The sequence below is a fragment of the Odontesthes bonariensis genome, chromosome 12 (genome assembly GCF_027942865.1).
Source record: "Odontesthes bonariensis isolate fOdoBon6 chromosome 12, fOdoBon6.hap1, whole genome shotgun sequence".
NCBI classification, from domain to species: Eukaryota; Metazoa; Chordata; class Actinopteri; order Atheriniformes; family Atherinopsidae; genus Odontesthes; species Odontesthes bonariensis.
Window position 1 is genome coordinate 21710869 of NC_134517.1, and position 25637 is coordinate 21736505.

The window sequence follows — 25637 nt, forward strand, 5'->3', positions numbered from 1 at the left end:
TTGTACTCATTAAAGACCAGCTCGGACACTGGTTTAAAATAATTTATTCAAGCATCATTTTTGACACACACTGTAACACTTTTAATGCCCTCAGCTGTCAGCCAACATGTGCCAAGAGAGCCGTGATCTCAGAAAGAATCACGTATTATGACACAGAGGTTTCCATCGTCTGTGCCATTTGCATTTTTAAAGAAAATATCTGTTGGATATTTACTAATGATCCACTCAGTTAGGTGCTAATAGTGCAACATGGAAAATCTACTCAATGAGTCCTGTGATTGCAGCCACAGCACCCAATACTGTTTTATTTAAAGATCCCATCTAACTGAATCTGGTTTTGCCCACGGATTGCCCTACGTTTGCTTTCTAAAAACGAGTGCAATATTTTTTTACAAACAGCAAATCGCTATCTGATCACGCAGCTTGTGACTGTCATCCAACTAAAGAGGATATGACCTAAATAAAATATGTAAACCAAAGAAAGCACAAATGTTCCGCAGCTTTGAACGAAAAATAAGCAGCTAACAAGTTACATCAAGTTTTTTTTTTTTTTGTTACTCAAAAAATTGAGCTTCACGCGAAGCAGAAGAAGAGAAACTGTAGACGCCAACCGTGCAGAAAAAACAAAAAGCTGCGAACTTAAATCTAAAAACAATCGGACATATTTAACGCCAGCTTACAGGAGGCGTTTTTACTCCCCCGGTGCGAACAGTAGGAGCAACGGGAGCCGAGTGGAACTTTGTTTCTCATTCTCAAAGCATTTTAAACTAATCGCCCAATTGTTTTGGCTGTTTGACACCTGCACTGACAGCTCATAAATACTCTTTAACATCATTACCCGTGTCATTACTCCAGTGCTGGTTGGGTCTTACTTTCATCTCGATCACTTCCTGTTCTTACTATTTACAGTAGTTTGGGCTTCTTATAAAACTATACATGTGTAATATCTTATGACACTATAACTATTGCCGGGTCATTGTTTTTGTTTTTTTCTTTTAAACTTTCTGTACAAATAAACTGGTTCACAGGGCATCACCTACACGGACTTCTCCTGGACAGAAACTGCTACAGAAACATTAGAAACTACGAAACGTCGTCATGTCCTTTGGCTCTTTGCTCGGGACGCACCAGTCGTCGGCCTCGTGGATGGTCTTGTAGTGTTTCCAGACCGACTTGTTGTACACTGGAAGCCTCTCGATGGACTCCGTGGACAGCGCCTGAAATATGAAGAAGAAGAGGGGGAGAGGTCACGCGAGCCGTCTTACTTGGTGCAGGTGAAACACTTCTGCAGTGGAACTCGAGTTACCCGGATGTAGATCACGGCGTCGGTTCCGAAACCCTCCAGAGAGTACAGCTTCAGGTCCCCCTGGAAGTACCGAGCGTAAAGACGAGAGATGGGCAGGCCGTACCCGTAGCCAGCCTGGAGAAAGGCAAAAGGTTTCTATGTAGCCTCAATGATGCAAAGTCAACAGATGTGTCAGCAGTTATCTGATAACTGGGGGGAGATGAGTGAGTCATTGCTGGAGAAAACCGACCCACTGTGGATATTTTACAGGAAAAGAATCAACTCACGACTGATGAGACGGAAACATCCAGAGAAATCAAACATAGTTCTGATAATTCTTTAACACTTTCAGTATTTCTAAAGCCCTATTCGGACGGGACTAGTTCAATGGGGGGACGTATGGTAATGTTGGTTAACCAGACGACGCCAGGGAGAAGAAATGACCAATTCGGACAGGACAAGAAATCCCTGTAATATTCATCTAACATGGGAGGAGTTGTTGGTTACGCACAACCGTCACATCCTGGATGTTATGCACGTCTTCATTTAACTTCCGTAAAGCCCATCTGTAAACAGACATGGCGCCGACCAGGTCGAAGCAAGCCAAAGTCAGAAATTGGATGCGTGCTTGCAAGCAGCGCTTCATCCAGAACCTCCATGTTTGCAAACAGACACACCTAATTGTTTCTCTCTTTAAAAGGATGTGACGACATATTCCGTACTTATTACCGAAGGTCGCATTCGCACGGGATTAGTATTACCTATGGTAGATACTCTGGACCGTTTCACAGGAGGTAGAATTCTCGGCAAAGTTTACCGACATACTCCGCTATCTTTACTGACGGCGCGTTCGGACGGGACTAGATTTCCCGGTTATTATTACTTTACCCCAGGTCCCCCCATTAAACTAGTCCCGTCCGAATAGGGCTTAAGAGCAAAAGAATTGGCACAGAATTTTTACTTTAGCAAATCCGAAAGGTCTGTAGAGTTTTTGGGGGAAAACAAAGACATTTTCTCACTGAGTGGTGTAACCACCGTCCCTGTGAGGGTGGTTTCCGTGCCGACTGAGCTCTGATCAGCAGTAAACTCTCCAGGCCAGAGAAGCCGGCGCAGAGCCGTTAAAACGACTAATTTCACCGACTCTACAGCAGCCGTCCGGCTTTGATGAACCTCCGATGTGATTACACGTCTGCAGTCGCTGCTCACGGGTTTTTTTTTTTTTTAACTTGAAGTCGATGCACCTCATCGCTTAAGAAGCAACTCGAGGCTGAAATGTTCTCAGGCCCTGGACAAAGCGGGCAGAGTTTCACTTTGCACATTCATGAAGTCGTCACTGACCAGTGGAGCGGCGAGGGAGCCGTCGTTGCCGGGCCGAGGAGCTGTGGAGTACGTGTAGGTGAACAGCCTGTCGATCTTCCGCAGCGGCACGCCGCCTCCGCGGTCGCTCACCTTACAAAGAAAATAAAGTGTCAACCTTAACCAAAACAAATTCCAAATCCCAAGTTGTGTTGCGTTAACATTTAGCGGCCCGTGGGAAAGAACCCACTGAGACGCAGCGTTTACCTTGACTGTGAGATCTTCAGTTCCCAGAGCGACCTGCGCGTGGACGGGTGGATACTCCATTGCGTCCCCGTATAACTCCATGGTGGCCCTCATGGCGTTCTGCCATTGTTGTTGAAAAAGAGAAGAAAATAAACAGAAGGACGCACTGCGTCGTAGCATCTGTGAGGGAGACGGCGAGGTGGGGACGAGGCGATGAAAAGCTGATCTCACCTTAAAGAGCTCAAACACCATGTGATACAGATGAGATGGAACGTAGACCACGGTGACGGGGTCTTCTGGATCTTTGGCTGTCGGGAAAACAAATGTGGCCAGTCATATGTGTTTATCCATTATGAATGCAATTAAATGCATGTTAAGTGAGAAAAATATCCAAACAAGTTACCATTGAATTCCTCCAGAATGAGCTCGGGGGAGTTCATGTAATACCGGTCACAAAGGTTTCTGGCGTTTTCATAGGCGTCTGCAGCAAAGAGTTGGGCTTTTATTTCGATCCATGAAGGACTCTGGAAAAGTTGAACGACCCGGCCTTAAAAAAAAAGAGTTCATCCTACCTTTGATAACCTCGCTGACACTACAGTGTGGATCAATACTGCCAATCTGCTTGGGGTGCGCTGGATTCACCTTCACCTTTCCACCAAACAGGAGAGCTGGAGGAGTGAAAGGATGATCATTTAAAACGGAAAAAAACACCCTCAAACAGGAGGGTTCTTCTAATGCACACGAAAAACAAACGCGACTTCTGTTCAACATGTTTTTAACTCAAAGCAAGAAAAACCCTGCACGACCTTTAAAAGAAACAATTCTATTGTTGCTTCTCATTTTTAAACTTTTAAATGTATTAGGATCCATCAGTCGGTTACAGTGAGCGTAAAGAAGATTAGCAGCCACCACAACGTCTGTATGACTACCTAAATGTATCCAATGTATAAGGAATCATGACCCGTAACTCATCTGTCGCTTTGTTTAAAGTAAAATCATTAAAAAAAAAAGAAGAAATGAAAAACGAGTCTAGGTTGGATAAATGATGAAATATTCCAGCAGACACATACGGGGGAGTCGAAGCTCAACCCAGCGTTCCTGGGCACCACGTTCTTTCAAGGTTTTCCCAAAGTGCAGAAATGTAACTTTGTTCCACAGAGAATCAAGACGCGACACTAATCTGTCACTGTTTGGCTTTCTGGGGTTTTGTGATAACTGGAATCCTGAGCATTAAAGACTCTCTGGTACAGATGAAGCAACCTGAACTGAACCTGAACCTCCCGTCGAGCTGGAAAGTCCTACAGTCATCTGAAATATTTAAGATGTGAAGCAGTGATTGGTCGGTGAAAGATTCCGTAACACTTGGGCTTCGTATAAATCTTCCTATTCTGGTGGAAACCTTTCTGAAACGCCTGTCCGTGGCATATTAAAGCCTGTGGACCCCGCACGGGAGCTCCTCCAGGCTCAACCTGATTTATGCTTTATCGGAAATCAACAATGTTTCCGGACTTATTAGAGAACATGTGTGAAAGATGCTAAGATTAAAATATCATATATTGATATTAATTATCCAACATGATGGGTAAAAAAACTACTGTATCTCTTTGTCCTTAACACTCAAATAAACAAGTCACTCATTCGGAGCAGATCAACTACAAGTTGTTTCAAGCTCTTATCTGAATGTTGCAATTTCCTTGGGTGTCGCCTGTTGACTCAGATATGCTGAAAGAGCTGCAGACACCCCGTTTGGGTTTAAAAAAAAACACTAAGATGGCAACCAGGTGTCCAGGAAACGCTCTCCTGTTAGTGGCACATTCTGGCTTCTTTTTCTGACGGCTTTTGTTCTCCCAACACACGCCAGCGACAGCTCAGAAAATACACGACCGACTGAATAAAAGTAAGAAAAAGAGTGCTCACTCACTGTGCTGGTTGAGTATCATCCTGATGGATATCCTGCTCATGTAGAAACGATCCAGAAAATACTGAACATTCTGGCTGACCACCGGGTCCGTGCCGTATGCCTCCTTGTACTCCACAACCCCCTGAGCCATGGTGGGAATGACGTCATTGTGGCGGTTTCTGATTTTTATCACTGCGTCTGTGAAACTGATCAAAGACAAAACAAAACAAAAAAACGTTTAGGACAGAACTGCGTGAAAGGGTTTAAACTCCAGAAACAGAGGAACCGTTTGAATCAAAGAAAAGCAGAAACTGACTCGTACGTGACTTTCTCGTCGTCCGCATTCTTGTCGTTGAACTCGAGAATCTCTTGAAAGCTTTGCATGTACCTACATGGGGGCGTGGGGGGTAAAAGAAAGAAAGCATTGTTTTATAGTGTTTTATAGAGTGTGTTTTAAAGGTTATTTAAGGAAAAGCAGACGCTGCATACCAGCTCTGCACCAAGCGGACCGATGGAGTCCTCAGTAAGTTGTCTGGCAACAAGTTGATCTCCTTCATAATGTTTGCCAGCCTCACTGGCAGCTCCTGTCTGAGGAAGGCGAAGGATGTTCTCTCACATGCATTTTCTGAGCCTGGAGGAGGAAAAAGAAACACGGACGGCACAAAATGGATCAGACTGAACAGATATTTTTCTGTGGATACTTCATCTAATAACAGTCTCTCTATTTTCCCTTAAACATGTATCGACATCCGTTATCATTTACAAACTATTTGATCCATTTAATTTTGCAGTGGGGAGACTAAACACAAGCGCCTGGCTCAGACCTCAGCAGTTAGTCCACATCGACCAAGAGAAAGCATCTCTTCCCAGGATTCATAGCTTGTTTATCGTCAGATGTTAACCTCTCACAGGAAGGTCAAGTGCGTAAACAGCCCACATGTGGCCTCGGGATCAACTTAAAAATAAAACTGAATGATAAAAGCAAAGCAAACTGACAACATGTGGGTGTTCAAGTGGCTCCTGCACTTTTAATGATCTTCGGGCCCTCTCTCTTTCTGCTGCCGAGACAAGCTTGTCCTCAGTTGAACTACACTGGGTCACCAAGCCACAAAACCCAGGGGCAGAAGAGACGTCCCCATTCAAAGGTCCTCGACCTGGGATCTGAACTCATGAGATAATGTGATGCCAGACAATAGGTAAGTTAGGTGAAAACACAGCACCCCATTAGGGAAAGACTAACAGCTTTAAATTGTTGTATTTACTATCCTCGTGTCGCTGACTCATGACTCTATGTTAGACATTCAGTTGTGATGGTTAATGTTAGGATGAGGGGCTATAATGTGCCGATGGAGTGACACTGTGGACAGAGAAACACCTCTTACCGAAATCCAGAAACTGCTTCATTGAAAGAGGGGAAGGAGAGAATTTGGAGTAATAGTCAATGTCCTTTCCTATCGACACGCTGCTCCTCAGAAACCTTAAAAGCCTCATGATGTCACCCCCCAATGTCCGCTCACGTTTATCTGTTAACTGAAATTGTAATTACAAAGCTGGTGGCGGCCACAGCGAGCCCACCCCAGTCACCGTTGACTACTGTTGACTTTAGCTTGTTAGCTAAATTCGGCACCTCGTAAAATACTCGTTGGGGAGGGAGGATTAATTTTCTGATGTTTCGAAGGTTAACGGAATTTCAGGATCCATATTCGTGTGTCGTCCTTTGCTTCGGCTGTTCCCCGTTGACTCTTCGGAGGTGGAAAGTCAACAGGCAAAAGAAAGTCAGTGCGGCACTAGCTAATATCCAAAGAGCCGTTACAGTGCCAAGAGAAGGCAGACCTGCAGTCTGCGACCTTTGACGCTGTTATGGTATTGATTTTAAAAATAAACTTTATTGAACAAAATATATATTTTTTTTACATAATTACTTGTAACAACAATATTCTTAATATTTTTTAAGGGATAAGTTCGTGACATACGTGTCATAAAAATTGGAAAAGAAACTGAAAACAACAAAAAATTAATATACGATGTATTTTTTTTTTACATTGTAACGAAGAGATGCTGAAAAGTTGAAGTTGATTTATCGTTTTGGTGTAAATCTAAACCTTAGAAATTGCATGTGTTAGAAAAGCAACAGCTTTGTTAATGAGAAATGTGACCGTTTTGTTGGCCGTTAGAGTGAAAGTAGACCCGTTTCCTTCTGTTAAAGACATTCAAAACTCTCTTTGAATCACGTCACGTCTTTGTAATATTGGTAACGACGTTGACTACGACGGTTTAATGTGACTAAATAAAACAACGCAACCTTGTTGGCTTTTGCGTGACACGGTTGATCTAAGTTGGTAAACAGAGAGTGTGACTTTACTCGTCGTTCCTATACTCTTTGGAAGTGTAGCGATGGCCTAATATTTTCCCAGAATTTGTCTGTCAGGCAGCAAGAGGAGCCAATCAGATGTCAGTTTACTTCTAATCTGAAATATGATAGGCTAAGACATTTGTCAATTTAGTGAAAGGGGTGGGGTTTTCTATCTGACAGACAGAGGTGAGGGCGAAGAACCGGCAAACAAACGGGCATTCGGGCCCCAACTGCCGTCATTTCCTTTAGGTAGCAACACAAATGCCTGCTGGAGGAAATGTCGATTCATGGGCCACGTTTTTATCTAGCATATTTTGTTAATTTCTGATGCCTTGTCTGATGAAACTTACGTTCAGAAGCCGGTGATTTACTTATTTAGGGTCTAACGTGTGGAAAGTCAACCCAATACACGTAGTGTTACTCTGGTGACTTCAGTTGAACCAGCTCGTGTTTGCTACCCGCCAAAAGCCGCAAAGATTCAGCGAGGAAGTGACCATTTTGTACGCTAGCCCATTCGCTACAGTTACGTTTTTAAACCGAGAGAGAAAATGAGTGGCGGATTCAATTTTGGGCAGTCTACGGGCTTCACCTTCGGAGCTCAGAAGACCACAGCTGCTGCCCCCAACACGGGCTTCAGTTTAACAAACTCCACACCTGCTGCCGCGGGAGGAGGTTTCACCTTCGGCACTTCCACGCAGACCAGCGCCAACCCTGCCGGTGGTTTCAGCTTTGGCACTCCAGCAAAGAGCTCTCCAGCCCCCGGGGGATTCTCTTTTGGGACTCCCACCACCACATTTGGCCTGGGCGCGGCTCCTCAAACCACGGCACCTCCTGGGTTGACTCTGGGCTCCGCAGGACCTCCAGGCATGACCATGGGCTCCACAGCACCTCCAGGTATGACCATGGGCTCCACAGCACCTCCAGGTATGACGATGGGCTCCACAGCACCTCCAGGCATGACCATGGGCTCCACAGCACCTCCAGGTATGACCATGGGCTCCACAGCACCTCCAGGTATGACCATGGGCTCCACAGCACCTCCAGGTATGACCATGGGCTCCGCAGCACCTCCAGGTATGACGATGGGCTCCACAGCACCTCCAGGTATGACCATGGGCTCCACAGCAGCTCCCGGGTTGACTCTGGGCTCCACAACAGCTCCAGCTGCAGGGTCAGGGTTCACTCTGGGAAGCATGCTGTCTGGACAGACTGTCACTGCCGCACCAACAGGAGGGGGCTTCGGCTTTGGACCTGGTTCTCAAGCTCAAACCCAACCTTCCGCATCAGTTGCGCCCACAGCAGCAACAACAGCTGCAGCAAGTGGGCTGTCGTTTGGAGGGTTCAGTTTTGGGGGCACCAAAGTCCAGGTGACACCAGCCGCATCCTCTGCTGCGGCCACAGCAGCAGCAGCAGCAGCAGCAGCAGGAGGAGCAGTAGCAGGAGGAGGGGGGGGAGGGTTCAGCTTCGGCACCGCTGCTCCTTCCAGTCTCGCCCAGCCCCAGCCAACATCCACCGCTGTAGCCCCAACAAGCCAGGGCGGCGGATTTAACTTTGGTATTAAACCCTCATCAACCCCAGCTCCTTCTGCACCGACCCAGGCAGCCCCAGCTTTAGGCCCATCTCTTTTTGCTTCACCTATCACCACAACTGCTGCAACCACCTCTGCTGCAGGCTTTATGATGGGCGCAGCTCCAGCTCCTTCAGCAGCCAGCACTGCAACTACCACAGCAGCTGGGGCAGGGGTATCTTTCATGCTCAAGCCCCTGGGCTCAGCCACCGCCACCATCTCTGCGCCTGCCTCCACGGCCGCAACTGCAGCTGCCACAACGGGTGCTGCAACAGGCTTTTCGCTGGGATTTAAACCTGCATCCAGCATCGGCACCACAACAGCTGCTGCAGCCACAACCATCAGTACTGCCGTGGCTCCCCCAGTGATGACCTATGCCCAGCTAGAGGGCCTCATAAACAAGTGGAGTCTTGAGCTTGAGGACCAGGAGAGACACTTCCTACAGCAGGCGACCCAGGTGAACGCTTGGGACAGAATGCTGGTGGAGAATGGAGAGAAGATCACAGCCCTGCACAAGGAGATGGAGAAGGTGAAGCTCGACCAGAGGAGGTTAAACCAGGAGCTGGACTTCATCCTGTCCCAACAGAAGGAGCTGGAGGACTTGCTTTGCCCGCTCGAGGAGTCGGTGAAGGAGCAGAGTGGAACCATCTACATGCAGAACGCCGACGAGGAGCGCGAGAGAACGTACAAGCTCGCCGAGAACGTGGATGCGCAGCTGAAGAGGATGTCGCAGGACCTGAAGGAGATCATCGAGCACCTGAACACATCCAGCGGCCCAGCAGACACCAGTGATCCAGTAAGATCAGACCCTCAGTTTTTGATGCCAGATACCGCTAATCTTGTCTGATGAAGTCGTGCAGCGTGAATTAATCTTATCCTTTCTTTTCTTTTCTTTTCTTTTTCTCTTCCTCAGCTTCAGCAGATCTGCAAAATTCTCAACGCCCACATGGATTCGCTGCAGTGGATCGATCAGAACTCGGTTCTCCTGCACAGAAGAGTGGAGGAGGTGTCCAAACTGTGCGACACCCAGCGCAAGGAGCAGGAGAAAACCTACCGCTTAACATTTGACTGATCCACAGTGAATAGGCCGACCTGTGCATAGACAGACATACTATTTCTGGAATCTTCTGTTTTCTTTTCTTTTTTTCTTTTGGATTAGCATTCAGTTCCTGTTTTACGATGTCCGAGTTTCATAAACATCCATTTTCCAACGCAATAGCCTTTATACAAAGCTTATATTCTGTGTCCACGTAAAATTGTTCTGAATAGTGTGATTAAATAAATGCTTGGAATAAATCTGTTTTTCTATTGACCCCAAACAACCATAAAGTCAGAAAATCACTGCAGACTTTCCTTATTTTTTCCCTTTTTTTTTTACCTGAGGACATTTTTTCCCCTCGTGTGATTTTTAAAGACTGAGTACGTTTGAGTTTTGACAATCTTAAAGACGACATTAAGGCGTTCGGGGCTTTGCGACGACCTTTAGTCCCAATTTTTAAAACTAGCGTTTCTAGACGATATGTTTCCACTCGGTTGTCAAAATAATTACTCAAAGTCCCGCATTTGTACACTGCATGCAGTTATTAGGCAAGTTGTATTCATCAGCTTTTGTTTTTAATTCTTAAACGAATGCAATGCTCTTAGTCGATCAAAAACGGGACTGAATCTCAAAAGCAGCTGAACCAGGGAAAAGTGAGCTGATATTTATGCTTGAACGCTGAGTTGTCGCTGTAAAACGTCTTGAAGAGAGTTTATTTTCAGGCCATCTTCAGCTCGTCCTTTAAATCTGCCTTCAGGTATTTCTTGGTCGAATCTAGACATTTAAACTTGTAAATCTCAAACTGCAGCGGTTGGGATTCATCTTTCTTCACATTGACCGCGTTGCTGGAAAAAAAAAAAAAACAAGCAGAACCTCTGGAAAAGGAAAAGGCTTTGAAAGGAGGTCGGTTCCTTTCTTTCTACATCATTTCTGATCGTGTTTTGTCACCTTGTTGATTGTTTACAAGTACTGCATTCATCCAGAAGGGATGTTTTTTTTTTACTTGAGATAATGGAGCTTCCTAATAATAATGCACACCTTACCCCAGTATCACCGGAACATAATCAAATGCAGTGAAAACACTCAGGTTTGTGGCGGGGAAAATATCGGCAGAAATAACGAGGTCTGGATTGTCATTCATCTTTGTACTCGGTGTGTGTGTAACTAGTATTGAAATTCAGCAGCAGAAAAGTGGTCTTTCAGCATCTTTATTATACTTGACAACAATTAAGACAAACAGTTACCTTTATAAAACAACATTTTTGTTATTTGTTTAAACATCTTCCCTTTGGATTCCTCACATAGAACAAAAAAAGAGTTGCCTCAGTGATGATCTACAGTACAGTGGATGCTACCTGAACGCCACAGCAATGAGAGACGAGGGGAAGAAACAATCTGAGCAACAAGTGACGCGTTTCTGTTGTTGACGTGTACCTAAATGTCATTTCAAGATGAGCAAGGAGTCTTTCTGTTGGAAAGCATTGAAACTAGAGACACAAAAAAAACAGAAATGGTGTACTGATTCATGTTGCAGTGATCCGGCTGTACCTTCCTTGCATAGACTTTTAAGCTTTTCGTGGGTAAAGCTCCAGAAACAGCAGTAAATCTGTCACAGAAGACTTTGGTTGCAGGCTTTTTTTTTTTCATATAAAAAATAAATACAAAGTGTGCAGAAATATTCAAATATATACAACACTTACAAAAAATATCTTATTGCCTTTACAGTGTAAAAATTCAAGGTCTTGAGCACAACTTTTTTTTTTTTAAAGAAATATCTACATAAGAAAAAAAAAAGCTGAGCACCGTTTTTAACAAACTAAACAAAGGTCGGTGTGTTCGTGGCAAGAGAAGCAGGTTCCTTAAGCTGCTCATTAAAAACTTATGAGTAGCTCCCGTCGTCGATCCAACTCGTCATCCACTGCTTTTCGAAGGGATCGAGTTTGACTTTCCCATCCTTACGTTCGAGAGTTTCCTTCCTTATCCGCACTGCGTGGTAACGGGGGACGCTGTCGTCTCGTTTGGAGCGTCTGAAGAAGCCGCACTGGGGTGGGGGAAGAGATTTTAACTGCTGTTACACAAAACTGCATAGAAAAGTAAATGCTTTTGCATTTCGGACAGCTGAGAAGCAGAGGCGATGACGGGGGAAGCGTCTGCGGGGCTCGGGAGAGCGTTGCAAAAGCAGAAAATTTGCAGAGGAAATGCACGCATTTCTAGGCAAAATTCAGAGACACGTATTGCACAAAGACGTCACTGCCGACTATGAGGGGTTTCTTTGATGCAGGTGGGAGATTTTTCCCTGTCAAAAAACTTTCCCCACGTGACGCGTGTGATCAGCTCTGTACAATATGCGTCTGATTGAATTTTCTTCAGCAATGAGTCAGCAGATCTGGACGGAAAGTGAGTTCTTTAGCAACTGCAGAGATAATCACACTTCATGCCGACTTTACCCTTGCTCAGACAGGATAAATCAGGCCTCAGCAGAGAGTTTGTCTTTGTCAGAGGGCTGAGCGTGGATCTCTGCCTGATGATACGCCGCATTGCACTGTTCTTTAGTTGCTCTCTTGAAGAAACCGCACTGAGGAGGAGCAGGGGTGGGCAATGGTTAAGACTGTTTCACCTTTCATGGGGGAAATACTTCATCTGTGACGGGCAGCAGTGATGCTGTTTGTTTTGGTCTCTTAGTAACAGGTCGTCTAATACATTTCAATATTAAAAGTAACAAGAATCATTTTGTATCATAATCAAAGCTAAAAAAAACGTTAGAAATCTGTCAGGTGGGGGTATTTCATGAGGAGGATGTCAGGGCCCACAGTCGTTTTTTAACAATCTGGCCTCTATACAGAGTTAACACAAGTGTTAATAAAACATGTTTAAAGGTGAAGGCAGGCAGATTTAGTTATCAACACTCAATGTTTGTGCTTCTCTGACCTCACTGACCCTGCCATGAAGGACGCACGGCACGTCCCAATCAAGACTTTTTGTCCCTGATACCAAACCGAGTCATTTAGGACAGAGAATCTGTCTGTGCAGAGTCTCATTATGTGATACTTCCAATTTATTACAGCGCACAGGCGCAAACTACACAACACAACTACACTGAAGTCATTCAAACATTTTTAACCAAAAACCAGCCTCAGTAATTTGCCTCCGTTTTGATATTCTAATTAATTATGAGCTGATTAATTACTTCGAACAAGGTGTCTCGGCTGACGTTAGTCAAAAAGACACCTGAATCAAGACCCCGATCAGACACTTGTGGCCCAAGCAGGACATCCCAGCAATGAACGGGTGTAAATGGCCTGCAACGATCTTTAGGTAGGTGCTACATGTTAATATTGGTTGATATTAATCACTACTATGAACCAGAAACACTCCACACAACCAGCTGGCTCAGATCTTATACTTATGAATCGTAAGCTTCAAGAACATATTGTTCACTTGTTACCTTATACATCAGATTCCTAAATATGTGCCACTGTAACAAGGTATCTGAGAGTAGAATTAAGCTCATGGCTCAGCGGTCATAATTAGGTTAAATTAAGAAAACCCGCCAATACAACAAAAAACCTTGTAACCAGTAAAATCTGGAAAACTTTTCTCAGGCTTTCAGACCATATTTCCACAAAGGGTTCATTGATGTTCCTGCTCTGTTTTCACCTCATTCTGCTATATTTTTTACCATACATGGATTGTATAAAAGTGTGAGGTCTGTATACTCACCTTCCAGAGCAGAAACACCATCAAAGCCAAAATCAGGATTCCTGCCAGAACCGCCACCAGTATGATCCACCAGGGAACACCGTACTGCGCTACCGGATTGTTTGGAGACACAGTTACCGTCACCTGAAATACAACATCGAAGCCGAGACAACCGAGAGACCAGATGAGATATTATCGAAACTGTTAATGCTGGCAAGAACTTCATTCAGATGATGAGCTACATACAGTCGTGTCCGGAGTTCTCAGGATCATGTTCTGAGCCTGAGTATGAAGCACAAGCGAGGCCTTCACAACTAAATGCACGGTGGAAAAAGTTGCATATTCCTGTGTAAAAAACAAAAGCAGGCGTATGATTTATCAGGAGGTCGAGCATCGTGATGCGATGCTGTAGAGAAGCGTGGACACATTAAAAAAAAGCAGCAGTTTGTTACCTCAGCAAAAGTCGAGTTCCACAGACGAGATCTTAATTCAACTGCTGTTCCGTCAAGTCCCTGCAGGGGGCACTGTATCACCACACATCTAATTTCTCTTTCACAAGACTAGAACGGCAAGAAAAAGGAACTATTACCCATCAGATCTGCACATTTATAGAAGAGCACGAGTGCATCAACACCGAGACTCACCAAAACCTTGTTTCTGCCTGTGAGATAAGATATTTTGCCACCACTTTTTCTCTCTTTCTGCAAAATCTCGCGTTTTGCCCGGGACACAGAGGACTCCTGAAAGTGTATTTCCTCTCGTTAATCCAACGCAAAATCAGCGACAGTTGAAAGACAGTTGCAGCTTAGAGCGGCTACTCATTTTGCATCATGTATATGAAACTAACACTTCAGAAATGCCACCTTGACGTATTTGAGAGGGTCGATCTCAGACTCCGGGAAGCAGCGGATTTTCTCTGGTCCCTTAGAGGTGATTTTAACCAGGTATAGGAGCCATTTCCCGTCTTTGTTATATTTAGGCCAGTGAATGTGCAGTGAGGCACTGATAGGCCCCAAAGACTTCCACACGTTGTTAATCTGAAAGAGACATTCGCCTTGTACGATCCCACAATTTCATGGAAAACTTTGTGACAACAGTGATCCGCCATTTACATAATAAACAGGTCATGTGATTGAACTCACGCTGAAAGTATAGCTAATCAAATTCCCAATCTCTTCCTCTGACTTCATTCCCGTTTCCCCTTTCACAACCCCTCCAAACGTCACCTGACTGGGGTTGGCTTCACTGTTGAAAAGAAGTAGAACATTTCACTTTGCATGCCGCTGCTGGGGCTGTATATGCACAGTGTGCCGAGTCAGCGAAGATGTGCAGCAGAGTACTTACCTGCTGACTGACAGAGCCATTTCAAAAATCACTTTGATTTTTACTTTCACAGGGGAAATATTCGCTTGAACGCTAGTCCTAAAAGGAGAGAAAAAAAACAACACAGAAGCATATTGTGATGTATATGTTTAGCATTATAATCATACCAGCGTGTTTAGGGTGTTGTAGAGCCACAGAGACATGGCAGGGACGGGGTAAAGTCAAAGACAAAAACATTTCTTCAGAGATTGAAGTCGTACATTTTTGAGATAAAAAGAACTTGGAAAAGCAGGATTTAGTTTTTTCCTCGCTGTGCGCACGGTTGCAACCACACAATCCTGCAAAACGAAGCCATGTCTGTCCTCACCAGAGGAAGAAAAAAAAGACAGTCTTTCATTTCTCCACCTGTGCTCGGTTTTACTCCCACTTCAATCTCCAAGAACTTAAAGAGTCAAGTGGATTTTTTTTAATGCCCACACCCGGCCAAAAACACCTCAGTTTGATCACTAAGATCCCCGTTTCAGTAATAGACCGAAAGAGATCTATTACAATCAAAGTATCTTTCCACAGTCCACAAATGCAAAATTTATAAGTACTGTGTGCAGCAAACAGAAGGCTTTGAGCACGCTGCAACGGGAGCAGCGTAACACACTGATGTAAATTGAAACAAAACAAAAAACTTGTACTTCTATTACTTCACACCCTCTGTGCCATACTATTATAAACAAAACAAAAAGATAGGGGGTCTGATCTCCATCAAATTCCAAATGGGGCCTTAACGGGGCAGCCCAATCAGCATATTCAACAATAACGATGTGTGAAGACCTTTTGTACCATTTCTGAACATCAACAACGAGTGGGAGGTCTGGATTGGCCTTGCAGCACATGTACAGAACATACCACCGAGCTGAGCCTCATCAGCAGCTGCAGCAGCACTTACGTTTGGAGCTGAAGACCAATCTCAATCTCAGTTGTGTCGAGAGTCATGTGTTCCGTGTTCAGGATGATGGTAAGTTCAATCTTTAGGGGAGAAAAAAGGAGGACGTCATCTCGCACACTTAAAGAACAACAGTTGAGTGTCCAAACAAGCGTGTGTGGACGTGACAAGTGCGTACCTTGGAGTCTCTCTTGAAAGGATTTCCCAGCTCACACTCTGCTTCAGAGCCGTTGTGATTGGCGTTGCATTTTAAAGGCTTCGTTGTTTGGAAAGAACACATCATTTAAATCTGAACTCAGCACCTCATTTCACAGAAACATGCAAAATCTGGCATCAAGTGACCAACTGGGGGCACTACAATAGTTATAGGGCTGTAGCGATACACAAATCTCACGATACGATACGATATTCAGCCAACTATTCGATACGATTCGATACACTTACAAAATTTTCTGAAAAAAGGGACAGTGTGATTTGACATGAATCGTCGCTGATTGGACATGTGGTCCGTCCTTTGAAGTGGAAGGACAACACCGCCAAACAAACAGAAACAAATGTGAGAGCTATGCACTTTATATAACATTTTTATGAACTAATTTATCACTGTTTTGTAGAATGTGACCCCCTGGCATTGTATTGTATTATATTAATGTTCTGTGTTTTCACTAATTGGAACGTCTGACTTTTCAATAAAGTTTGCTTTAAAATAAATAAATCAATAAAAAATGTAAAAAATTTAAATTTAAATTAAAAAAAAAAAAAAAAAAAGATCGATACTCGTGGCCGAAAAATCGATACTTTATCGGGAAACAAAATATCGATATATATCGCAGTATCGATAAAATTGCTCATCCCTAAATAGTTACATATGTTACATTTTGGAAGATCCCAAAGCAGAGTCACGTCAGCCCAAGAGGTGATTGATTTCAATCGACAGACTTGGGCCAAAAGATCATGTCAGTCTTAACCAAAAGTTGCACAGATGATCATCGGGGCAACGTTTTTTGGATGAAAAGTGGCTATGTTCATATTGTTTGACATCGATAGGTGCTTCTGTTTCAATTGTTTCAACTGCTGTACAATCAACTTACTGTATTTTGACTGGAGCGGATTCCAGAGTACGACAGCGCATCTGGGAAACTCCCCACAAGCTTTGCCTCATAGGCATCGTCGCCGTAAGCGTTGGTCACGGTCACTTGGAGAGCCAAATCCTTCTTCTTGTAATTCAGATGAAACTCATAGATGTTGCTCGTACTGCAGGTGCATAACCATAACCACTAGTTTCAGACTCACCTCGGAGCTAAAATCAGGCTAACAATGGGCGTTAAAGTGTAAATTCTATCCATTCAAATCGTTTTCACTTCATTTCACAGCAATATTGAGTTTGCATTTTAACCTGTCTATCGGGAAGAGCTTCTCGCGGCTTCTTTCTTTGTAGTACAAGTCGTAACGCATCATCAGGTTGCTCCGGCAAACGTGATCTTCGCTACATCCCTCCTTCACAAAGTTGACCTAAAACAACAATCGATATAAACGGCATCATTAACTATGAAACACTTGTGTGTGTTTATCTATGAATTGAACCCGAATGTTTACCTCAGTGACACTTTTGCTTGGTTGAGAGGAGTCTAAGATGGGCATTAGCAGAGGGAGCCCATTTTTTGCCGTCTGTCGTTTTACACCGATAATTTTTGCAGATACCTCAATGGAAATGCTGCGCATCTTGTCCCTAATGTTGCCCTGTGCAAATCAAAGCAACCAGTTAACCATAGATTCAAAGGTATAATATAAATGAACCTCTGTTTGAACACGTCTTAAAGCTGCTATAAATAAAATAAAAAATGTGAATGTGTGACAGATATGATTTACCTTAAGTCTGGCTTTAATGTTGATGCAGTTTCTCCGGTTTCGACTCAGGAGGTCTATGGTGCCATTCAACTGGTAGTCTGATTCAGGGAGGGATTTGCTCAGGAACACCGCTCTGGAGGTCAGCCCCAGTTTCCTGCGATCTCCGTCCGCCTCGACAGAATAGCTGATAGCTGGGGCACGGAATGAGACGATGTGTGTAAGAACAGCTAAAGGTGTGCGTATATCTGTCAAACAAATCTCTCTTTACATACTTAGCCGAGGGTTGTAGGATTCATGGTTTCCTTGGTAGTAAAAGCATGCGGACACATTGAAGCTATGGATACAGAAAAGGGGCATTTTTAACAGGCAGGATGTTTGGATTTTGAGGTCCATTTAAATGTGAAAACAGCGGAGCACCTACCAATTGTAGTTTCCACAGGTTTTCTTTGTAAGATCAATTTCCTGTGGAGATACTTTTATATCCTTCCAAATTTTGATGACTGGTCTTGCCCTGAAAGAAGAGGTTGTTACAGTGAATTCAGATAAACGTGAGTAGAGTTTAGGTTTATGGCAGCTGCAATGTGCGAGGCCACAGTTTACCTGTAAATTAAAGCTGTGTCTGACAGAGAGCCAACGGCCAGGTCTGGATAGGAGTTACCATCCAGGTCCATGTTCCCTGCCAGAGAATAGCCAAAAAATCGAATGTTGTGCGCTTTTCCTGAAAGGATCTGTAATGGAGGAGGAAGAAAAATCAACAAAAAATGTCCACTTGAAAGACAAAAAAATGTGGCTAGGAAATTAAGGTAATAACTTCAATTTACAGTCTCTTGTGGAAGTAGAGAGTAAACTGTTAATCCAACACAGGCCTATCATAAACTTAAGTATTTAGCCAATATCTGCCTTTCAACCCAAGTTGAGTTAAACGAATGACTTCAATGGGAGTTATCTTGTCAGTCTTGGCTCATCCTCACCCACAGAGGCCTGTCCTGATAAACTCCCTCCATCACATCATTGTAATTCCTATTAATAATCATCTGGAGCCTTTTTTTCTGTTAACCTGACACAAGTCTAACATGCAATCCCTTTTGTTTACTTCCCTTCTGTACTGAACCAAAGCATGAGCAATTCTCATTATTTTTATTATTACACCTCAGATACAGACACGCATGTTAAACGCATGTGAGTCATACAAAGTTTACATAGGATTAAACATGAAATGAGAATGCACCTATAAATCATAGAAGCCACAAGGTGCCGAGGTAAAACCGACCCATAAGTAAAGTATCTGCCTGTAAGTCACAAAAAACCCGCTTTGAATTCATTCAGCGAGATCAGCTTCTTTAATCGTAAGCAATTCTGAGGCTGATTCCACGCAAAGGGTGCAGCATAATTAAATGCTATTTTTTTCCCACAGTGAAGTTGCTATTAAATCACTTGAGCTGACATCACTTCCACATCATTAAGACCAGTGCCTCCCATGAATAAGAAGCCACGTAATCCTCTGTCAACACAACGATGCTTAAAAGAAAAGCTCATAAAACCAACCTGTGCAGGTTTGGCTTTGATCCCATGCGCAGACCCGTGATAAATGTAGACTTTTCCTGCTCCGTCATCATCGTTCGGAGCTCCAACTGCAATATCTGCATGAGAAGAAAAGACTATTTATGTGACTCCAACCGATAAAAGAAGACATAAATAAAGAGTACAAATGCAGCTGAATTACCTTCATATGAGTCTTTATTGATGTCGCCTGTGTTTTTCACTGCCAGTCCAAACATTGAGTCTTTGGTCCCATTCAGACGAACACTTTTGACACTTTCCCACTGTCCCGCCATGTTAATGTAGACATAGACAGCTCCTCCAATGTCACTGGCCTTCATATAGAACTGAGGGGCTCCCACAACTATGTCTTGCCATCTGCACCATACAGATTCATCAGTTTAATTTCAAACATAAAAAGGGCCACTGGTAGTAAAATATTAATGTGACATATGTGTGCTTGTCGGAAGAAATAAATACATTAAAATAAAGTGATTACAGATCCTTTAGCAAAGTCAGTAAGCCTCACAGACATGTTTCTGTTCTTCTTTCAGTGACTGATAGAAATGACTTAGAAAAACATCATTTCCTCAGCAGTGAGAAGCGTTACCTACCCGTCACCGTTCAGGTCAACTACAGCAACGTCGTATCCAAAGCCAGAGGCCAGCCCTGGCCCATACAGAATGTGCTCCACCAACAGACTGCCGGACGCTTCGCCCCCCTTCTTCAGCAGGACCACAGCTCCACTGTGATTGGCTCTTGGTGCTCCAGCTACAACCGTCAGGCCGCGACTCCTCGTGATGTGATGGCCAGAATCAAGAGAGAATCCTAAAGTTGGATAGATTTTGTAGATAAAAAATCTCTATAGTCGATTTTTTTTTTTTTTTTTAACTTCCCGAATTAAAAGTTTTCTCCTAATGTGAGATGTTCTGTCAAAATGTGAGGATGTTTATTCACTTAAAGTCAATGCTAGAGAATCTTACGCCTGTACAAAACTATTTTTTTTCTACTTTTTGGATGACCTTGATTTCTTGATGTACTAAACTGCACCTGTTTCTGTATACTTACAATCCCAATTCCAAAAGAAAGTTGGGACACTGCGTAAAATGTAAATACAGACAGAATGCAATGATTTGTAAACCTCGTAAACCCAGATTTTCTGCACATAGAAAACACAACAAATGTTAAAAATTAAACATTTTATCAGTGAAACTAAAAGTCTAAAAAGATGGGACAGAGCCATATATTTACTCCTGTAAAGCACCCCCCCCATTATTTAAACAAGACTCTGGAGAGGCATGCTTGCTGATGTCTGATGTAGGATTCTAGCTGCTCTGCAGTCCTGGATCTTCTTTGTCGAATTTTGTTTCATGATGCACCAAATGTTTTTCAATTGTTGAAACATCTGGACCGCTGGCAGGTCAGTCCAGCATCCGGACTCTTCCATGAAGCCATGCTGCAGTGTGCAGATCAGCATTGTCTTGCTGAAATATGCAAAGCCCTCCCTGAAAAAGAGGTCATCTGGACGGGAGCATATGTTGAAAACCCGTATGGGCTTTCCAGCACTGATGTTGCCTTTTCAGATGTGCAAGTCTCCAGTACTCCAGGAACTAATGCAATCCCATACCATCAGAGATGAAGCTGAATTGTCCCAGCTTTCCCAGCTTTTCCTTGCTCCTAGTAGTAACCAAGTAGTAAAAAGTCTCCCTTTCAACATTGAATATGTTTTACATTTTCTGATGTGAATAAAATATTGGTTTATGATACTTGCAAATCAACACATTCTGTTGTAATTAACTTTTTATGCAACATCCCACAAGTTGCTGCATAACAGCAGCTTACTTTTTACATTCTCACTCCAACAGTGGGTTAAAAAAAACACTGAAAAAGTCAGTGCTGTGCAACACTGCGGTATGGAAGAGATGTTCACATTTGTTTGTGGTACTCCTAGACATATAGTTCCCTTTTTTTAACAGGCTGACACGATTTCCTGAAGTCTTAATGAATTGTCTGTGACTTCCTTTGGTGTAAATAACACAAAGAGACAGTGAAGGAGCTCTGTTTTTAAACCATTAATTTACACCTCTATTCAAGTGAATCGTTTTAGGGGTGTGGACTGTAGAGTAAGGGCACTTATTAACCCTTGAAACATGTTATTGTGTTATGAGAGAGCATACAGTAAATAGTCTGAGAGACCACGCACCAAACTTGACTGACAATTTTGTTCCCAAATACATTTTCCCCATCTGCAGTTGGACCAAAGACAACTAGTAGGTGAACGATCCCACTTTTTGTGGAAGTCATGTGTTCAACTGGCCCTTGTTGTTGAAACATGCACTGCAGATAACCTGTGCTATACTGATGGTGCGTTCAATGACAGAACTACGTCTGTTTCCCCTACAAACCTTAACGGCTCAGTCAGTGACACGTTTCATGGGGCTCAAAACAAAAGGCCAGGATTTGGCTTGTTCTGAGTTTTTGAGGCGGTCGTGACTTCAGACACCTAAATATGTGCTCTCGAGCACAGAAAAAAAGATTCTTCCATCATATATCCCCTTTAATGGAGCCATGGGCTCATGTTGGGAACAGCGAATTTGCGACAAAATGACAACCATGTCGAAAAAATTTAAGTCTCTGACTTCTCTGGGTATGATGATGGTGATGTTAATCTGCTCTGACGCTGATCTGATTTCATTAGCATGTCGAGCACATGACAGACTTAAATTCTTTCCTTTCCGTGTCCACCATTTTGATGTTTTCATCTGCTTTGACCACACACTCTCTCACTCCACTTGCTCGATATGTCTGATTTCTTTTCATGCAGAAACTTTAACAACTGTTCTGTTAAATCTGATCTGAAAGCCTTATTTGCAGGTGTTATTACAGATAAAATAAGTTTGGAACACAACTTTACAGCACACATTTGGACTCGTCATAGCAGAGAAGAAAAGGAACTAAATGCAGACCAACAGAACACAAGTAAGACATAAAAATACGTATCTACGTTTTGTGAGGAGACAACTCACCTAGGTAGCTGTTGGCAGGTACGGGCACAGCAGTGGTGTCGAAGACTTGGGCATCACCAACCTCATACGGGCCATCGTCATACACTCCCAAGTCCAGCAAAGTGTTGTTCTTTTGCTCCACTCGTACAACCCCTGGAGAGGATTTGAGAGACGAAAGCATCAGATTTTGATGCAAACAAGAAAAAGTGGCTCAAACTGCATTGCATGCACCAAATGAAAAACTTTGATTCCACAGGTAACTGCAGTCAGATCGATGTGTGGTTTTCTTCTGTTTGATAGAGATGGTGACCTTTCCAGTTGTAAGCTCCTGGGGCTCCAAACACCACATAGTGGTAGTCTTTGGTGAAGGTGGCCGCCAGGCCCTGCTGACATGTCCCGAACCTTTCATGGCTTCTTGATCTGCCCTCACAGAATTTCCAGCTACCACCGTCTTCATCAGAAGTCAAGTCGATGGTCAAGTCCTGACTGAGGACGTAACACCGCCCGATGATGTCGTGAGACTCCTGGGGGGTGTCCACAGACAGGCGCTTCTTATAGCGATGGGCGCATGTCTGAAATGACAAAATGCAACTGTGTTCAAGTTCATTGGTTAACGAGGACGAGGCAGGAGGAGCAATGGTGGAACAGCTTAGTTTGACTCACCACAATCTTTCCCCCAGGTCCCTGACTCTCCACCGTCACACCCATCCACTGGTTCTCTTTATTCTCCGACCGTGTGTCCTCTTTGATAATGCAGTGTGAAACAGTCAAATCAGAAATGTGCCTTTTTCGACGGATACAAGGATAGCTCGCTAGTTAGGTAGATATCTCACCTTCATTATCAAATTCAATGCGCTCACATTTATTGGATTGGGTCATTTCACATTTATAAAGGCCTCCTGTGATGTTGGATGTTTGCTTTTCTAAAGCTCGGGCTTTGGGGGCACCAATCAGCAGCCTGAGGGATAGACAAAACAAAACACAAAAACATACATTTTAGGGATTGGCAGGAGCAACTGAAAAGTCCTGGAATTAGCTCCCACCACGACAAGCTCTGCTGTTTCAGTAAATTGCCTTCCAGCTTTGTTCGACTACCTTTCAGATTAGACTACCTTTCTGCAAGCTGCAGCAGCTTGTTCAATCTGTTCCACATGTGTGAAAACATCGACAGTGACAGAGATGGAAAGAAAAACTCCCCGAGCAAAATGTCATCTGAATACTGATGTGTGCTTGTAGGGGAGTTGCTTTTTTTTTTTATCTTTTCCACATCCTATCACTGCAGTTAATAAACCTATTTGTCTCAATGTTAAGTCACATTGTGACTGTCTACAAAAACTAAGAACAATAGAGGCATCCTGGCCGCCTTGCGCTTAAAGCACATACCTCTGAACTACAACATCCGTCTTCATTTCCGGCTGAGGGCCTTTGCGACATGTAACTGCACCGTCTTGCACTGTGAGCTCACACGGTGTCCTTGCCAGATTCATGAAGCCTTTCGTAAATATGGGTTCACTTTTATGAATCCCAAAAATCACAGTGAAATTTGTGACACACATATCAGATTTTCACTCCCATTTCAGCCGTGAATGAGTGAGGACGCTTCCCTGCATTTGTATATGAAAAGGTGAAAAACTCGTTGAAACGGCAGGAAGAGGGAGAATTTTACTGAATGTGAAACGGAGTCACTCATCAGTGAAGCAGAAAAAGAGAAATCAGTTGTTATTTTGTGTGTGTGCATGTGTGTGCGCGTGGTGTCTGTTTTCAAATAACAAACAAAAGTAGTTGAGCAGGCTAAAATCAAATGACACAATCATCTCTGTAAGTTCAGAACAAAGGACGCTGCAGAAGCAAAAAGGAAATTGTCAGATTGTACACGAAAGGCCAAAAGCTAATCAGGGCTACAGGAAGATGACTGGCAGCCCCTGCTTTATCTACAAAGCATTAACGGGCCTGCCCTGTATAATGGGTCATTAGCTTCCTTGCTTGGAGATAAGGCGGAAAACACAGATGTACGGATGTGTTAGAGCTGGGTGATATAGAAAAGAATCTTAGCGCAATACTTTCTTCATGGATCAGTCTCAATCTTGATCAAAATATAGAAATTGATCGGGCTGTTATTGTGCATGTGTGTGTTATGATTTCCTTTTTCAGATATTTTCATGTGTCTTCATGGCCAAATGACATATCATTTCAGATGCAACATAATGCCTTCATATTTTCTGTCTCACCCACATTGATAAATTTGCCAGCTCCAAGGCTGCTGCTCGCGATGAAGAGACTGTCTCTAATTCCGCTGCAACCTCCGTTCGGTTCAAATTGGCTCGCCCTAGATGTGGAAGGTGCGCACAAAGTACAAACTCTTCCTTCTCTCTGCCTGCAGGGGAACAGACAGCCGGAGGTTGTTCTACTTTTGCAGCACATTGATCTGAAGAGGCCAAATAGCTAACGACACCATAATGACTTTAGAAGTTGACAAGCACCAGCTTTAACCCTTTATCTGGCACAAAATTACTACTTCAGTCTTTTATATACAGTCTTTTGCACGTGCACAAAAACATAAAGCTGTTTCTGTCTTGCTGCACTGTGGACAGCTCACATTGTGGATTGATGATTGGACCAGTTGATCAGTCTCTCAAAGTGAAGTAACATTTTGTGATAAGACAGAAGAGGGCAAAAAGAGCCCTAAAGCAGACAAGCTGAGGCTGCTCAGCAGCGTGGGTTTTTCTGCTCAACCTAAGCCTGTTAAACGCAGTTTCCCCTTTAAACCCACATTCTCACAGAGGCTTAACAAGAAGAAAAGGCTGTTTCATGAGTGACTGCTGCCAGATATCACTTTGTTTGTCACATTTTTAAGGTCCTTTGCACACTTGACACAAACTAAAAAAGCAAAGCAAATGAGAAAAATCAAATTGTTATTTGGGGATATAAGCACTGCTGCAGTTTCTCACACGAGCATGTGAAAACTTAGCAAGTTAGCATCACACCACTTATTCAGCTGTTCTTACAAAACTGCTGACACTACTGGTGTTACTGGGGGACAACATTTCTATTGTTCTTATTTGTAGCTAACCTCTAAATCACCACAATGTCAGTGGTGCCAGCAGCTGTCTGTTAAACCTGCTGCTGCTGAACAGCTTACAGACAGCACGCAAACTTAACTTCCAGAACTACACACCTTGGATTTAACCATCTTTATAAACCGAGGCGATAATCTCTGTTTCAAGCCGCGAGCACACGTCAACGCATCATTGTGAAAGGGGTCATTTTAATGACTTGACATGGTTTTAAAACTTAATACCTGGATCTCTCAAAACCACTCTGCTTCCCTCGTAAACCTTCACAGTGAACCAGTCTAAGTGTTGGTGATCTGAAGACTGAAACCAGCACCAAACCAGAGAATAAAACTGCGAAGCAAGAAACAATGAGACTGAGCAATGTGGAAGTCAGTTTGTCTTTTTTACTAAAGTATAATACCAAAGATAAATGAATACATCTTTAGAAAATACTGCAATTAGGAAACTACACCACCCTGTGCGAGCTGACACTGCTCACACAATGAAGGAATTTCTTCAAAAGATGAAAAGGAAATCCTCTCCACCC

The 25637-nt window shown here is 43.4% G+C and overlaps 3 protein-coding genes across 7 annotated transcripts in view; 1 reads left to right on the top strand and 2 right to left on the bottom strand.

Moving 5' to 3' along the window:
- Window positions 1-28: 28 nt before the first annotated feature.
- pdk1 (pyruvate dehydrogenase kinase, isozyme 1) lies at window positions 29-6563 on the bottom strand. 2 transcript variants are annotated; one of them, XM_075479677.1, is made up of 11 exons: window positions 6110-6563; window positions 5217-5358; window positions 5050-5115; window positions 4749-4933; window positions 3400-3495; window positions 3231-3308; window positions 3059-3135; window positions 2849-2947; window positions 2624-2734; window positions 1307-1420; window positions 29-1217 (listed from the first exon to the last, which is right to left on the bottom strand). In XM_075479677.1, the coding sequence occupies exons 1-11, from the start codon at window positions 6216-6218 to the stop codon at window positions 1077-1079; spliced, it is 1218 nt and encodes a 405-aa protein (XP_075335792.1). In that variant the 5' UTR covers window positions 6219-6563; the 3' UTR covers window positions 29-1076. The 2 variants fall into 2 exon arrangements, with proteins under 2 accessions (XP_075335792.1, XP_075335791.1); XM_075479676.1 differs by having other exon boundaries at window positions 5044-5115; window positions 6110-6562.
- Window positions 6564-7288: 725 nt separating this feature from the next.
- Window positions 7289-9943, top strand: LOC142396674 (uncharacterized). Its single transcript, XM_075479673.1, has 2 exons — window positions 7289-9443; window positions 9561-9943. Exons 1-2 carry the CDS (start codon window positions 7629-7631, stop codon window positions 9717-9719), a joined length of 1974 nt encoding a protein of 657 aa, XP_075335788.1. The 5' UTR covers window positions 7289-7628; the 3' UTR covers window positions 9720-9943.
- Window positions 9944-10884: 941 nt separating this feature from the next.
- Window positions 10885-25637, bottom strand: part of itga6a (integrin, alpha 6a) — a 30848-nt gene continuing 16095 nt past the window's right edge. For 3 of the 4 annotated variants that reach the window (XM_075479670.1, XM_075479667.1, XM_075479668.1), the window contains 24 exons: window positions 22871-22995; window positions 22701-22780; window positions 22348-22609; window positions 22059-22190; window positions 19647-19860; window positions 19217-19410; window positions 19039-19133; window positions 18094-18221; window positions 17915-18004; window positions 17766-17827; window positions 17515-17684; window positions 17242-17385; window positions 17042-17157; window positions 16737-16899; window positions 15824-15901; window positions 15649-15728; window positions 14730-14807; window positions 14528-14630; window positions 14249-14422; window positions 14030-14125; window positions 13838-13945; window positions 13632-13730; window positions 13407-13529; window positions 10885-11727 (listed from right to left, as the gene is read on the bottom strand). In XM_075479670.1, the coding sequence (XP_075335785.1) occupies window positions 11566-11727; window positions 13407-13529; window positions 13632-13730; window positions 13838-13945; window positions 14030-14125; window positions 14249-14422; window positions 14528-14630; window positions 14730-14807; window positions 15649-15728; window positions 15824-15901; window positions 16737-16899; window positions 17042-17157; window positions 17242-17385; window positions 17515-17684; window positions 17766-17827; window positions 17915-18004; window positions 18094-18221; window positions 19039-19133; window positions 19217-19410; window positions 19647-19860; window positions 22059-22190; window positions 22348-22609; window positions 22701-22780; window positions 22871-22916 (2997 nt within the window). In that variant the 5' untranslated portion in view covers window positions 22917-22995 and the 3' untranslated portion in view covers window positions 10885-11565. Of the gene's footprint in view, window positions 11728-12133; window positions 12262-13406; window positions 13530-13631; window positions 13731-13837; window positions 13946-14029; window positions 14126-14248; window positions 14423-14527; window positions 14631-14729; window positions 14808-15648; window positions 15729-15823; window positions 15902-16736; window positions 16900-17041; window positions 17158-17241; window positions 17386-17514; window positions 17685-17765; window positions 17828-17914; window positions 18005-18093; window positions 18222-19038; window positions 19134-19216; window positions 19411-19646; window positions 19861-22058; window positions 22191-22347; window positions 22610-22700; window positions 22781-22870; window positions 22996-25637 lie in introns of all 4 variants that reach the window. The other variant, XM_075479669.1, reaches the window with a different exon arrangement.